The sequence below is a fragment of the Spermophilus citellus genome (genome assembly GCF_964194105.1).
Source record: "Spermophilus citellus genome assembly, chromosome: 2".
NCBI classification, from domain to species: domain Eukaryota; kingdom Metazoa; phylum Chordata; class Mammalia; order Rodentia; family Sciuridae; genus Spermophilus; species Spermophilus citellus.
This window is the reverse complement of record NC_138183.1, coordinates 214,321,332-214,336,554: the sequence shown is the minus strand read 5'-3', so window position 1 is coordinate 214,336,554 and position 15,223 is coordinate 214,321,332. Positions and strand designations below refer to the sequence as shown.

Genomic DNA, 15,223 nt, shown 5'->3' with positions numbered 1-15,223 from the left:
GCTGGCTAATTGCCCTCAGTTTGTGTTTCCATTGCACTTTGGACCTAATCCTGCAGAGCACCCATCACATTACATCTTAATTTCCCATTTCATTATTCATCTCCCCTGATAACTGTAACCTCCATGAGGATATGAACGATTCATAACTTTATCTGCAGCATCAAGCCCAGTGGATCTCTGGCCTTATTGTTAGTAATGATTAATAGTTCTAAAATTAATGAGTTCTACTTAGTCACAAAACAAACAAAAAAAACAGTCAAATTCCCAGCTAAGAGTTAACTCTGCAATTTAATACAATTTCCAACATTAAAAGTAGATACTGAGGTTTTAGAACAAAAACAACAAGAATGGAGAACCAATACAATTCCCTAAATTGAGCCTTTTACTCCTTTCGTTAAAAAAGGAAACCCATCCCTGATTATCTTTTATGCCTCCGTTTTCTAGATAAGCCATTGATCCTAATTGTGATCTGGATTCCCTAATTTGCTTGCATAGAGACACCACATCTCGAAAGACCTGGAATTCCTATCTAATAAATTCCCATACTCCCAAACACAGCTGCTGCCAACTTGGCAAGGTGGCTCACTCCAGAGTGACAGTTCTGCTAAATGCACTGCTGTCAAATCTGCCATCTGCTTCTTGGCCCATGCTGGGAAGTACAGAAATAGACTTTTCTTCCTCCTTTGCCCCTTGCAACTCCCACGATGGTATTAACACAATGGCTACCCTGTCTTAAGACATTTGCTTGATTCCGTTTTCCTCTTGGACATATTCACCCCATAATTCTTATCTGGAGAGAAGAATGTCTCACTGGGTCACATCCATCCCTCAAATTTACCAGTCCAGCATAAAATCAAATGTCCACTGAACTTTATGCCTTTACCTAGGAGGGTGATTTAGGGATTGGCAAATGATATCAACATGTTACTACAAACCCCAGTCATTTGCAAATGTGCACTGGTGCAGAACATGTATACGATTAGGATGCCAACTACCTATAAAATTATCTCAGACAACTTTCAGGATCACCACTGGAGGTCACAAGAATTCCCTTTGCTTTCCCATAGTCATTCCTACATTCTATGACAGTGTCCCTCCCTCCCTGACACTGCCCTCCATATGCTTAACATCAGTCCTCATTATCCAACCTCTTGATCTATAGCCAAAAGGCTTATTTTTGATGTCTGAGGAAATTCAAGCATAAGGTGAGTCAGGCTCTGGTGCCTTTGGCTGGGACATCTGGGACTTCATTTCAACAGCTTTCAGTGTGAGTAGAAACGTAAATGGATACCTGAAGCCATTCATATCACACCAGGGACATGCAAACTAGAATATTTCACAGTGTCCAACCATGAAATTGAAACCCAGCACCAACACACACTTCTCCATGATGTCAAAAACAAACAGATTGGGGATTTAGAGAAAGAGTTAGGCAGTTGTATCTTTTTACATCCCAGATATCTGGTCCTTCAAAATTGACCTTGATTTTTTGAGTGGGGGGGTTGGACACTTTTGCCATTCGGTTGCACACTGAATAAGCAATTGACAGGAATGGCTTAATGTCCCTGTCACATGTAGATATGAGATTGCTCTGTCTTTATTAATGTACTTGTACTCTGCACACACTCCAGTCATTCCTTGGCACTCAGAACCTAGAATGTCAACACTGTCATTCTGCTTTACACTTTAAAGAAGAGTGGCAGATCAGAGGGGCTGAACACTCAAGGATTTGTCCTTCCTCAGTTAGCTAATGCATAGCCCCAGCTTTTAACACGACCTCTTTGAGCAAGGCACCCACATCAAACTGGCTGTCCTTCAGGCATCTCCAACTCAAACATGCTGAAGAGAATGTATAACTCCCCAATCTACTTTCTCCACCTGCCTTATATCTGTTAATTGTCCTATGAGTCTCCCACAGGCTGTTGTTCAAAACCTGGCAACCTCTCCCTCACAGACGTTCATGCAAAACAATGCTTATCGAATATCTATCCTGTTCCAGGTTCTCTGGCTGTCACTCACATCCACTCCTGCCTTTGCATCTCTCTAGGCAGTGCCTGACTGTCAGCCTCATCACCTCTGCCTGGAATTTGCCCAAATCTTATACTTAACGCCCCTGCCTCCTGCTCCGTGGATGCAGTGGTCTTTCGAAAAACACTCCTTTAAGTATGCCACAACCCTGCATGAAAACCTTGCTTTTACAACCAAAATCAATGCTGTGTCTATTTCCATGATTTTGCACATGCAATTCCTCTAGCAAGTATGTTATTACTCACCTTGTGCACCTAGAAATTCCTACTCATTTGTAAATATTCTGCTAAGCTGTTATCCGTGAACTTTCACACACACACACACACACACACACACACACACACACACACACATTTCTGATGAAGTTAATTACTCCCTTCTCTGTGCCATCTCTATCTCACATCATGTTCACATTACATAATGTTCTTTATAGTAATAGAGATGATGCATGAAGTGAATAAAGAAGATAGTTTAAGAGCATCAATTCTATAGCCAGTCTGCCTAGGCTCCACCTAGATCCCTTGGGCAAATTACTTTTCCTCTCCATGCTTCAATTCCTCATCTGTGAAATGAGAATAATAGTGGATCCTACTACCTTGAGTTGTTGGAAGAATTAAAGGAATGAATGCACATAAAATGACCTAGTTCCATTCCTAACACAGACTGAATCATCTACACATCTCTATTGTTGTACCCAAAGTTGAGAACAACATTTGGGATAAGAGACCTCGGTAAGGATTAATGAATGACTTTAGTAGACTATAATCTTCATCATCATCCTCAAACCACATTGGCAATTTCGTTTCTACTTCTTACCTGTAAACACCATGTATTGTTTTCAGACTACCTCCTTTTCCCTCTACCACTTCAATTTCTTTACAATTTCTGTTTTGCATAGCTGAAAGGTTTCTTCTCCTCCTTTCCTCCTCCTTCTTATCTCTGGTAGTTCTCAAATATATCTACCAAAAGAATACAGATCTTGGGAAACTGCTACCTGGAGATCCCAATTTATGGGTCTAGATGGGGTGCAGAAAATCTCCAGTTTAAGAATTTCATGGAGTGGGGAGAGTAATGTGTGCTAGCTATGCTCAGCATGCCTTGAATAGAGCAGACACCCAATATGCTTTTAAGAAATGAAATTCCTGCACCATATTCTGGACCACTATGGACACCTAAACAAAGTTCTTTCATATTTCCACACAGCTGCTCTCCTTTGTAAGTGCTCCTGTGACCACAACAAGTGCACAAACATTTAGAAAGCCAGCAAAACATCTGTTTGCTTGTTTCACCACTGGGAATTGAACCCAGGGACACTCTACCACTGAGCTACATCCCCAGTCCTTTTCATTTTTTATTTGAGACAGGATCTTGCTAAGTTGCTTAGGGCTCCACTGAGACTGCAGTTGCTAAGTTGCTGAGGCTAGCCTTGAATTTGTGATCCTCCTGCCTCAGCCTCCCAAGTCAGGGAGAGTCATCACAGGTGTGGGTCACCCTACCCCGAAACAATGTGTTTTATGTATTAGCTCTTTTTGTCTGAGTCAGAACATACTTCCTCGTGGTGTCCCTAGAATACTGCCTCACCTAAACCCAAAGAGAATCTTAGAAAAAGGTTTTTGGTCACATAAAAGAAATTTACTTGAGGCAACTCTCAGAAGAAATAGAAAAAAAAGTCAAAATAAGGAACTGAACGAAGGGAAAATAAGTATCCAATAAATAATGCCTTTAACTATATTTATAATAGCATTGAATGTGAATGGATTAAATGAGCCAATTAAAACAATTCAAATTGTCAAACTAGTCTAAAAAATATGATCTAACTGTATGTAATTCATACCAGTTACACTTTTTTTCCTCTAACATTTGTCAGTTTAAATTGACAAACTATATATATATATATATATATATATTTACTTAAAGTATACAGTATGATGTTTTGAAATATGCATACATTGCAGAATGGCTAAAATGACTAGTTAACCCATGCATTGCCTCATGTACTCATTATCTTTGAAATGCATAACCAAAGTAAATATTCTTCATCATTTTTTCTGGTGTGAAGAGATATAAAAACTTCTAGAAATTCCACTGACTATCTTCTCTCATCCCCCAGCCCCCAACTATCCAACCACTGTAGCCATCTTCTAGAAAGCTGTGAATATCCACTATGGCTCCTCTTCCTGAAGCATTCCACCAGTGTCTTCTCTGCTCTAACAGTGCCCCAATACACAAGTCTGCTATACTACACTTACAATTCTGCACACTGAAACCCAGGTCTCTAGATGAAAGGCCAGTTTCTCTGATGGGGGAGGAGGAGGGCTCTTCCATCACTATTCCAGGCACCCATGCTCAGTAACTGCCTAATGCATATTTCTATTAAAAAATAGTAAGAGATGAAAGCCTTTCAGGCCAGAGGTTCTCAACCTTTTAATTACCTGAGGTACACTGTATCATTTATTTTTAATTTTTTCTTGAGTGGTATTCTTAATAATTTATTTGTATTCTCACTTTATTAAACTCTGAACACATCAAACTACCAATCAGAGCTGCTGAAAAAATTAGTGCCAACTAAATAAATTGCTATGAATTCCATAAATGACAAAAAACACCAATGTTTTAGTTAGCATGTATACCAACATCTTGGTAAAATTGAGAAACTGAGATAATTTTTAAAACATAAATCTCTCAAAGAATTAGAATAAAGAAAAATGACTATCCCACAGAAATTTAGTGAGGAGTCAATTTAATAATGTGTATCCAGGTCCTTGAAAATGTTAGTGTTTGGCCCAATAATTCTATTCCAGGAGAATTCTATCTTAAAGAAAGCAAAAATGTACAAAAAAAATGTTTTTTGTATGCAACATACTACTGAAAAAAGTAATTTAGAATAGCAAGAAGTGGGAATCAACCTAAACATCCAACAACTGAGGAATAGTTAAATAAGTTATGCAACAAACAGTGGGAAACCATGAAACTCACTAAAATGATATTTATACACTTTTTCAAAAATACACTTAAGTGATCATCGTAAGTCAACAAAATAGGATCTAAATTGTCTGCTCAGTATGACCTCCTCAACTGTACACACACACAAAAAAAATCTCTTGAAATTCAATCTGCTAAAATTTCAGGAGTGATTTTTTTTCCAAATGACAGTATTATGTAAATTCTCTATCTTTACCTTTATCCTTCTCTGTGTTTTCAAATGTTATATAATAAAGATAGTGCTTTTATGGTTTTAAAGAAAAGCAAAGCAAAAACATTAAAAGCTAAAATACAAAACATCTGAAGGATCCATTGCTCCCATAGCCAAACATCTCCCAAGTATTCACAAATCTGCATGGGGAACTCAAAATAACAGGGTAAAATAATTTCATATTTTTAAACAAATTCCTAATCTTTTTTCCAACTTCTTTCCTTGATGACAATTATATACAAAATCAACATGAGAAAAAGGTAACCCGCAGCTACTCATAACTATCTTTCTATTATAGGATCAAACTATAAATTCAAGATCTGGACACCTGAGCTCGCTGTATTATCAGACAACACCTCCCAAAGTCCTTGGGACATAAATAAGAAAGCTCCTCCCTCTAGAATAACTCCAAGGACACCTTCCAGAACTCAGGTACTGTGCCAACCACGACAAGCAGAAATATTCCAAAGTTCCTTTTGAAAGAATTCAACAATATTTGAGCTGGTGTGACCAGACCAGCTATCCGTTTCCACCATTGTAGCAGGTCACAGGCTATTCCTGGCAGTGTGACCACTGTGCCTTGAAGGCTGACTGATGTTAGCATGCATCTTTGATCACTAAATGATCTTGAAAGCTATCCATGGGATGCCACACTTCTAACCAGAACCCTCCTCTTCTGTTGGAGACCACAGGGTTTGATGAAAAGGCTACAGGCTTTGCAGTCAGCACAACTGGTTCAATAACTCACCCTGCCACTCACCAGCCTTGTGACCTTAGCAAATTGACTTACCTAAGCCTAACCTTCCTGTAAAATGGGGTAAAAGCAATACCTCCCTAACACATTGCCATGAGAATGCAGTAGACTGGTAGAATTAAGACACCCAGCACGGTACACGGCACATAGTGACAGCCCTCACTCCAACTGCCTCTGTTCATTTCACTGCTTCATGTGAAGCAGTGCCCTCTGCAACACAGATGAAAAAGCGTTTTCAAATCATATTATATGAACCAGCCAACACTGAAGGAAACTGTTTCAATATTTTGATTGAATACCATCCTGAAAATTCTAACAAAGTTCCCTTAATAACAAGAGAATCTTGCCAAAACACAGAAATAGGTACTTGATCATTCAAAATTAGGAGACAGAAGCACATGAAATTTTGGAGTTGTAACTGTACAGATCATCCCCACCCAGTGGTTTGATGACAAGTGATTTAACCTCTGTGAACACAAGTTACCTACACATAGAATGGGAGAATAGTAATCACAGGTGATATAAGGGGTGTTTTTTGAAGGAAAAAAAAAATCCATGTAATAATGTCTGCTGCATCTGCAAGTAATTAAAACATCAGGCTCTTCTTATTATATATTGAGTACTACAGCAACTGCCGGTGCTTCATTTTATCAATGTCAATCAGTTGGATCCTGAAAACAGAGGAAAAATAAATCTCAAAGCACAGACGGACAGTGTGACCATCAGTTAGTACTTACGTCTGCAGACCTTACAACACTGGCCAGCGATGTGCACCGGGAGGGATTCAGAAGAGCAGTTGAGAGGGGGACAGGACATCCTTCGGCATTCCACAGCGCCACTCTGAGGAAAAGAGGACAGGGAAAGAAATCTCAGTGGCATCCTTTGAAACTCTCCTGTGGTGTTGAAAGTTCACATCTCATCCCAAACACTAATCAGGGAAACAGAAGTAGTGTGGGAATTCCCAATCCACTCCAAGACCATAAATAAAGCATTTTCTCTAGCCCGAAGGAACCTCTGTCACCTCAATTACTTTTCTGATATACATCACTGGCTTCATCCCACCTGCCCATGTGGGCTAAGTAGATTAGGCAGAAAACAAAAAGCTATTTTTACAAGAACATAAATAACACCTTTTGCAGACCCTGTCAATCATTTTTGAGACTCTAACAACCCATTTTGTATTTTCCTGGATAAACAATGGCATTCTTCAGATATTTATCAAGTAATTTCAGCTCAACAGGGTTTACATACTAATTTTTGGAAGGGGCTCTCATAATTCTCTGAAACAGATGAAGGAGCATACAAATAATGAATACCCTAAAAGGCAGGGAGTAGGGAAAATATCTTGCAAATTCTCTGAAAGAGATGACAGCTTACAAGATACAACAAAAACACGTAGAGACTAATTAAACCCCACCTTTTAAATGTGATTCTGGCAGAGAAAAGTTGAAAATAAAGCTAACCATTAGGTTGTTTGAAAATCAAAGGAATCTGTTCCTCCTTCTACACTCCAACTCCCAAATTTCAAACGGTAAGGTCCTCATGATAATATCAAATCAGAGTGTATCAAAGAAAGTAAATTTCAGTTGCCACGCATTTACACTACAAATGATACTGCTCCAGCATCATTTCACAATTGCTCAGATTGCTAAGGAGGAGTAGGTATAAAGGAATTAACATTACATATTAAAGAACACGATTACATTATAATTAGTGAACCTGTCCCCTCAAAACTGTCTTATGCTATTTATTTACAAAGAGGCTTACTTTGCATGTACAGTTCCTGCAGTGGTCACCGTCAACCCAAGAGTCTTGGTCTCGATAGAGCAGTCCACTCACTTGACAAGTCTTCTCACAGTGACAGTTTTCCAATTGACTAAGTCTTGTCTCTGCATAATTTAGCTGCGGGAGAAAAAAAAAAAGAATTACTGGGCATAATAGTGTAATTTAATTGTGTTGTCTTAATAAAGCAATAGAAACAAGAAAAAAAATCCAAGCAGGAGGAGAGAGAGAATATTCAGTTCAGTGTTTCATAGGGAATCTGTATCTTTTTTCTTTTTTTTTTTTTTCACACAAGGTGAAATCACTCTAAATTGAAGACATATTGGCTGGTACGGTCTAATGAACACCAAATGAGACATTAAACTCTATTGCAGGAACCTCACGGGTATTCATAAAGGTATGTACTTTCAACTCCAGCCCACACAGTGAAACATGGGTAACAAATGTGTTCTCAAGGACTGATTACAATGTTTACTGGAGATCTAATCAGAAACTCCAGGGCACTTAACATTTATCTCCCTCTGTCCTCTCCATGTTCTTCACATACTAACCAGAGTGTCAAAGTTTACAAGCTAGGAAGTCACTGTCTAATACAAAAACAAAAAACTCTGGGGGACCTGGGGCTAGGAAAACAAAGGTCATAGAAGGATCTAATTTCTCTCTAGGGTGTGATCCCCCAGAATGTCCCATGAATTTGCTTTGGTGTTCAGATGAAGGTCATGGGTGACGAGCAAAGCACCAGTTGAGATCAGGATTTTGTAAAATAACCTTTTCCATTTTCTAGGCCACCCAATTGTTACCATGAATCACAGAGTCTTCGAATCTCCAGTTTTGAAGGGATTATTAAGTGTGGATGTGCACACTAAAGAACACTCACAGTGATCATCCACCATTTGCACGTCTCCAGAAGCAGGCATGCACTGTCCCCCTGAGGGAAGCCACTTTTTTCATTAGCTCTGGATGTTTGAAACAACTTCCTGGGTTAGAGCTGTGAAATCTCTCTTCCTTTTTCCTATTAGATCAATTTTGCCCCGTAACCCATCCTGAGCAACTCTAATTTTCAAATATTGGAGGATCTCCAGGCCTCACATCTGCTCTAGACCCCAATCAGTACCACCAGGTTTCCTTAACAGCTCCTTATGATATGGTTCCAATCCTCCCTCCTGATCACTTTTCATCCAGCCAATGCAGCTTGCCTTCCAAAATACTGTGTGGTATTGACTGGGTAGCTAATTGTAGAGTGCTTGCCTACCATGCACAAGGCCTTGGGTTCAATTCCTACCACCAGAAAAAAACAAATGAAAATACAATGCAAAAAAAAAAAAAAAAACTGAATATGTCACTTTGGTTAGAACTGTCTTTTGTCATATCCGTATTGAATTCTACCCCAAAGCAATATTGCCCTGTGGTCCTTTCCCTCACATAAAGACTGCCATGACTGAGAAAACAATACCAGTTCCTATAAATACATCTTGTAGCTTCTTTTCATCTTCTCAACTGCACTTATGTCTCCAGGTCTTGAGTGTTCTCCCCATACAGGAGATCAATTCCATCTTTGATCCAACAAAAAACTATTTTGAACCAATAGTTCAGGTCTAATGTTTTGAGTCTGGGGAATAACTATTCCTGCTATCTTTCTAGGTTAACCATAATTTCATTCCTTACATGCTCCTATAAATTACTCTCAACCACGCTATCCTTTGGAAATGAAACCCAGGTGTAATTGCAACTTCTAGTTTGTTATTTAGTTTATTCTCTTCCTCCAAGTTTTTGCAACTTCTCAGGAAAACTTGCTCATTGTCTTTTATGGGTGGAAGCAAAGGGCAGAGGAAATAATAAATAGGATCTTAGACAAGCCACTTGCACCATGATCAGCCCCCAAGGAACTAAGAGTTGACTCTGCTTCAAATATCCACTTTTTGTGACTCCTTACAATATACATGATCTTCCAAAAATTCATATTTCACTTAAAACTCTGACCTGATTATATAGTTACTAGGATCTATGGTAATTAGAATCTATGGGAAATCTTTAGGAAATCCAGATAAAATATATTTCTAAGAGTTAAGTTAGCCAGCCATATATAGGTCAGAGATAATAAAAAGGAAAAACTTATTTATCACTGAATACCTTTATTCCATTTCTATGAACCCCACTAGTTTCTACATAAGGTAGTGACTGAAACATGACCTAGGATTTCACAAAAGAAGAATTGAAATAGATCAGCATGCCTCTTAAAAGTGGCTTAGAATAGGGTATTTGAGAGCAGAAGGGCCTGTCTCACTTTGAAAACCTGGGACAACTCTGGAGTCTATATCCCTTCAAGAAGGACACTTTCAAAAGTCTAAATAGTCCAAAATGCAATTATGTGTCTATCCAAGGTTCTTGAAAATCTAGGAGTTTGCTTTGGGGTTAATATCAGCAATTATCATACTGGTCCAACAAAACTGAGCTATGCTCATCTACAAAACTCAATTCCTAAGGAAAACATCAATTTCAATATAATGGATTCTGTCCCCCTTCTGAACTTTGTTTTTATTTTTAATATATTTAGCCTTTTCTGACAACATCGGAAAGCACTAATCTCTATAATAATAATAAGAGTGCATCAGACAGACGCAAAGGCAAAGGGATATTAAGTCAAAAAAGCTAATTTTTCAAAGGCATTTAATATGTAATCTTGCCTTCCCTGCTAAATCCTATAACAACAATAAAGGAGAAAAACAACTCTCTGAATCAAAAAATGAATTACATTTTCTGTCATTGGTATTATCATGCTGAATTTATACAAATTCATTTTCTAAAGCTATTTCTACCCTACCTGCCATTTTCTCCGAGAATGCTTGCAGATCCAGAGTAGATAGGGTATCAAATCTACATCTCTATTCTGTTTTACCTCTGTCCGTGCATTTATCTAAGCAACCATGGACTGAATCATTTATTCTTAACTCTACCCATTCAAAGATAGACAGCAGAGGCCTTTTTCACAGTAAGAGGTCAATGAATGGATCTGAGTACATTAGTCATTCGTAGATTGCTTTTTCTTTGAAATGCTATTTATTTGGAGTTCACTATATAGAAGAGGAAAAAAGAAATCTTCCATTGTTAAACCTTTGAGCTTAATTGAAAAATCATTATTGAGCCCCTTGTAACAATGAAATCTCTAAATTAAATATGTTACAAGCTGAAATGCCACTTCAAGCGCTGCTTGATTAGCCTGCACAGATTTGTCAAAGATTTAAACAAAAGTAACCAAGAAATTCCCAATCTCTAGCCTCTTCTTCCTGAACTTCAAAGCAGAGTAGGATTACAACACTGGGGGAGGGGGGTGTTGTGATCAGGACCTTATCACAATACACTTGATCTAGCCAGTGGGTAGTTCCCACAATAGCAAGAATTTCAGAGGAAGCCAGGGGAGTGGTGGATTCTTGGGAATCACTAAGGTGTGAAGGAACAACAATACAAGGGAGGACTTACTACTTCAGGTAACTCTTTTTCACCTCCTCTGCCTTGAAAAAAAAATGTAGTTTTACTAAAATCATAGGATTTCTTAAGAGGTCTCTTCTCTACCCTACCTCTGTCACCTGAATGTGATTGAGTGCAATTCCTATGATCTTCCCTGGCTCAAGCAAGGACATAGTCATATACCAGTACCCCAACTCTGAAAGGAGAAAAGGAACAGTGAGCTATCCTAGGCAGACCCCTGGGCTGATTGGATATTCGTATCTATTTGGTTGCTCTGGCTGTGGCTACCAAGCCCTGTCCAGATTGTGCACTGGGCTTGCTCTCTGGGAGGGCTCAGGGTTTTCACTATGAATAGTGTGAAGATTTTCTGTTACCTTTCAAGACTTCTCTGTACCCGCTCTAGCCCAGGGCCCAGACAGCAACTTGTAGTCTCTGCTGGTCTTTGTAATATCAAGTCATGGGGAAGGTATGCATTTTCTTTAGGATCATCTTTCCCTTTTTTCTAGGTTTAACAGCATAAATGACAACAGCCACCACTTATCAAAAAAGTCTGTTCTATGTCCTGTACCAAGCCTCACTCACCTATTCTCATGAAATACTTACAAAACCAGGAATAATTTTACCATTTAATTAAGGAAGAACAGCAGGTAGAACAAGTTTAACGAGTTGCTCATGGTTACAAACAATAAAAAAGTGACAAAAAGGGTACTCAGAATCAGGTCAATCTGAGTCCAAAGCCCATTCTCTATCTGAGCTAATGAGTATATACCATCTTCATCATGGCTGCTGGACAGCTCAAACCAAATCTCCAAGCTTCATTCCAACCCCATAAACTAAGTCTTACCACAATAGGTTCATTTAACCAAAGGCAAAGGCTGAGTCCAGCTGGACTTGGTGCCTAAGAATTCTCTGCTTCTGGGGACCATATTTAACTTTTGGTTTGCCTCACATCTCCAGGTGCCATCTTCTTCAATTTGCCAAAAGACCAAATTACACTTCTGCTTCTACCAAGACTTCACTGATAGACCCAACTAAGATACCACATTCAGTATGGAAATAAAAACTTCAGAAAATTATCACAAGGTTGACACAAAGAGATGAATGCCACAAAGGCCAAAACAAAGTAGCAGCAAAGATCCCAGGAGGCATGTGAAGCCAAAGGTGGCCTACATCCTGAAGGTTTCTCCTGAAACATGGAGCCCTTGAGTTCCCCTTTGGTGGCTCACAGGGTGTAGTGAGGCAGAACTGGAGATAAGGGTATGCCCAAGACATGAGTTTTTTATACAAAGGTGGGTATCTGATCATCTATACATTCAGCTTTACAGTGAACTAAATGGAAACAAGCCTTTGCACAAAAGCACAAAGTAAGTACTTCCTACTCAGACTTGGCACTGGCTATAGGAAGAAAAAAAAAATTTTTTTTAAATTCTTCCCTGATAATTCACCTGGCCTAGCCTAGGTTTGGAGATGGATCCTGGGCAGTGAGATAATATGACATAGGGTGATCCTGAGTGATTCTGTCCAAAACATACACAATGTCAACATGCAGGACTCAAAGAATTCCCACAAATTTCCAAGGAAAAGAAGAGCTCACAGCCAAAGGGTGAGATAAAAGCCCTTGTTCTTGCCCTAGCCTTTCTCCATAGGTTACTATAAGCTCTATTCACTTCCAACAGGTACACCTGAGAATTTTAGCTCAGCTTGGTAAGTGATCAAACATGCATTCATCTCTTCCTCTCGTTTTATTTCCTTCTTCTTCCTAACATTTCCATCTTCTTGCTGGTAGTATCTATCTCCTTCCCTCCACTACTCAGTCCCTTGATATATTTTCAATCTCTCTTTCACATTCTATGTTTTGCAAAATAAACTTTCTCAGTCATGATTCAACCTTCAGGATCTAAGTACTCGAGCACAGGTCCCAACTCTGTCATCCATTATCTTAGGAGAAACTACCTCACCTTTCTGGACCTCTTTGTTCTAATCTGTACAGTAGGCTAATAAATCAAATCTAGCTCACAGGATTTTTGTGAGGATTAAAGTGACAGTGCATATGTTAAAGCATTGGAACTAGCAAATAGTAAATGTTCAATAAATACCACCCAGCATGAGTGACTTTCCAGCTTCACATACATCAAGGGATGATAAACCCTTGACAAAGACCCATGGGATAAATTTGGTCGACCACTTATTTTTGTACAGCCTGTGAGCTAACAATGTTTTTTTTTTTTACATTTTTCAATGGTTATATTTTAAGTTATTATAAATGATTATGTTTAAGAAAAACAAGTACATACACAATATCTTCAATTTTACGTCTTGGCTTACAAAAGTCCTAAATTTACTAGTTGGCCCTCTGTAGAAAAAAAAAATGCCAACTCCTGTTCAAGATTCCAATTATGCAGTGAAAATGGAAGTACTCAGTTGTAGAATTATAATTCTATGCACACTTTGGAAGAAGCAGACTTCTACGCCTGCCAAAGTGCTGGGGGGCAGCAGGAGGTTAGAAGGTGGATTAAACCATTTTCTGCTTGCAATTTCTCACAATTAAATATCTTCTGTCTCACAAATGCCCATTTTACATAATAATGTTTTGAGGATAGAGTTCATTGTGGCTCCTAGACAATGTATAGCTAAAAAGAAAAATGGCATTCCCTGCAATGGTAAAGAATGAGAAAGAAAAGGACATCCTCAGAGCTGGAGAATGGAGAACCACAATCACCTGAGACTGAGTGGCATGTTTCTTGTTCCAAAAATTTGATAGCATGCTAAAATATAATTAACAGTATTGAGATCAAGCTGCTCCAGACAATATGAAATAAAAGCCTCTATATGCCACAAGCTGGGATGGCAAATAATTGCTTGCGTTTCACATTTCCACTGCACTCTGAAGTGGAAAGCGAATGCCTTAGGTTTCGAGCCTCAGTCTCAATTTTTGTCTTACACAAGTATTCCATCTCTCCCTTCCAGACAAAAGGGGATTTCAGTTGGCCAAAAATTCTAGTTTGAAATAGAAACATTGTCTTCAATGGTACCATGCAAGGGCCCAAAATATGCCCCTAACTCCCAGTCACTTACCTACCCACCAAATTTTTTTTCCACATGCTATGGCTGAAGGCAGGGAGCAGTCATAGCTGCAGGTGGAATGGGATTAATGTATCATTTTCACTGTTATTAAAATTCTTCCTTTTGCAGAGTATAATGTCTCTTAGGCCCAACCTAATTCTTTCTTAGCCGTAGGCCGGAACTCATGTCCACAACTGATTGGTATCATAACAGCAGCATTAACCACATTTTCTTTCTTTTTTTTTTTTTCCTGTGCCTTTCTCTATGAGGCTCAGGGCTTTTCATTATAAATCTACACTTTATGAATAAATATTAAGCCCCTAATTGTTTACAAGTTTGGTTCAGCCACTCGATATGAACATGTCTTGTTCATCATTGCCTCTTGGCACCTAACACAGTGCCCAGCAAGTAGCAAGTCCTCGCAAATGCCTGTTGAGTGAAAACAGCAGTGATGCAGAATCATAAAAGCAAAGATGCTAAAAGGCAAACTTTGCCTTCTTCCCTGTTTAACTCAGGACCAGTCCTGAAAGGAATCATACAATCGAAATTTGATATAATGCCCTCCTGGGACAGTAATCTGTTCCTAACAATAGCTATTTTGCCCCTCGTGATTACTGGCAATTATTCTTACATTCAAAATGCATTAGCTTATAAGCAGCAGTGGCTCTGACCATATATCATCTCACAGTGCTAGTAGTTTAATGGCCAATAGGCAAATTCCTTTTCCACTCTCAGAGAACCAACAGTGATACATATTGCCTCTTGCTTCCAAACATTTTTCAAGAAAAACATTTTGATAAAGCCTAATAGTATCAAAGACCTGAATGGTTATGTTTACTATAGGTGGTCCTATTTCAAGTAAGACTAAAACAGTTTTGCAGTAACATATTGCAGATGCCAAGGCTAGAAATATTTCCATTATAACATATCACTCTAAA

The 15,223-nt window shown here is 38.7% G+C and overlaps 1 protein-coding gene across 3 annotated transcripts in view; it reads right to left on the bottom strand.

The window, feature by feature from the left end:
- The window catches only part of NELL1 (neural EGFL like 1), a gene marked incomplete at its 5' end in the record, with an annotated part of 865,989 nt that overhangs the window by 615,804 nt on the left and 234,962 nt on the right, over positions 1–15,223 (bottom strand). For all 3 annotated transcript variants that reach the window (XM_081280547.1, XM_081280546.1, XM_081280545.1), the window contains 2 exons: positions 6,713–6,815; positions 7,743–7,877. In XM_081280547.1, the coding sequence (XP_081136673.1) occupies positions 6,713–6,815; positions 7,743–7,877 (238 nt within the window). The remainder of the gene's footprint in view (positions 1–6,712; positions 6,816–7,742; positions 7,878–15,223) is intronic.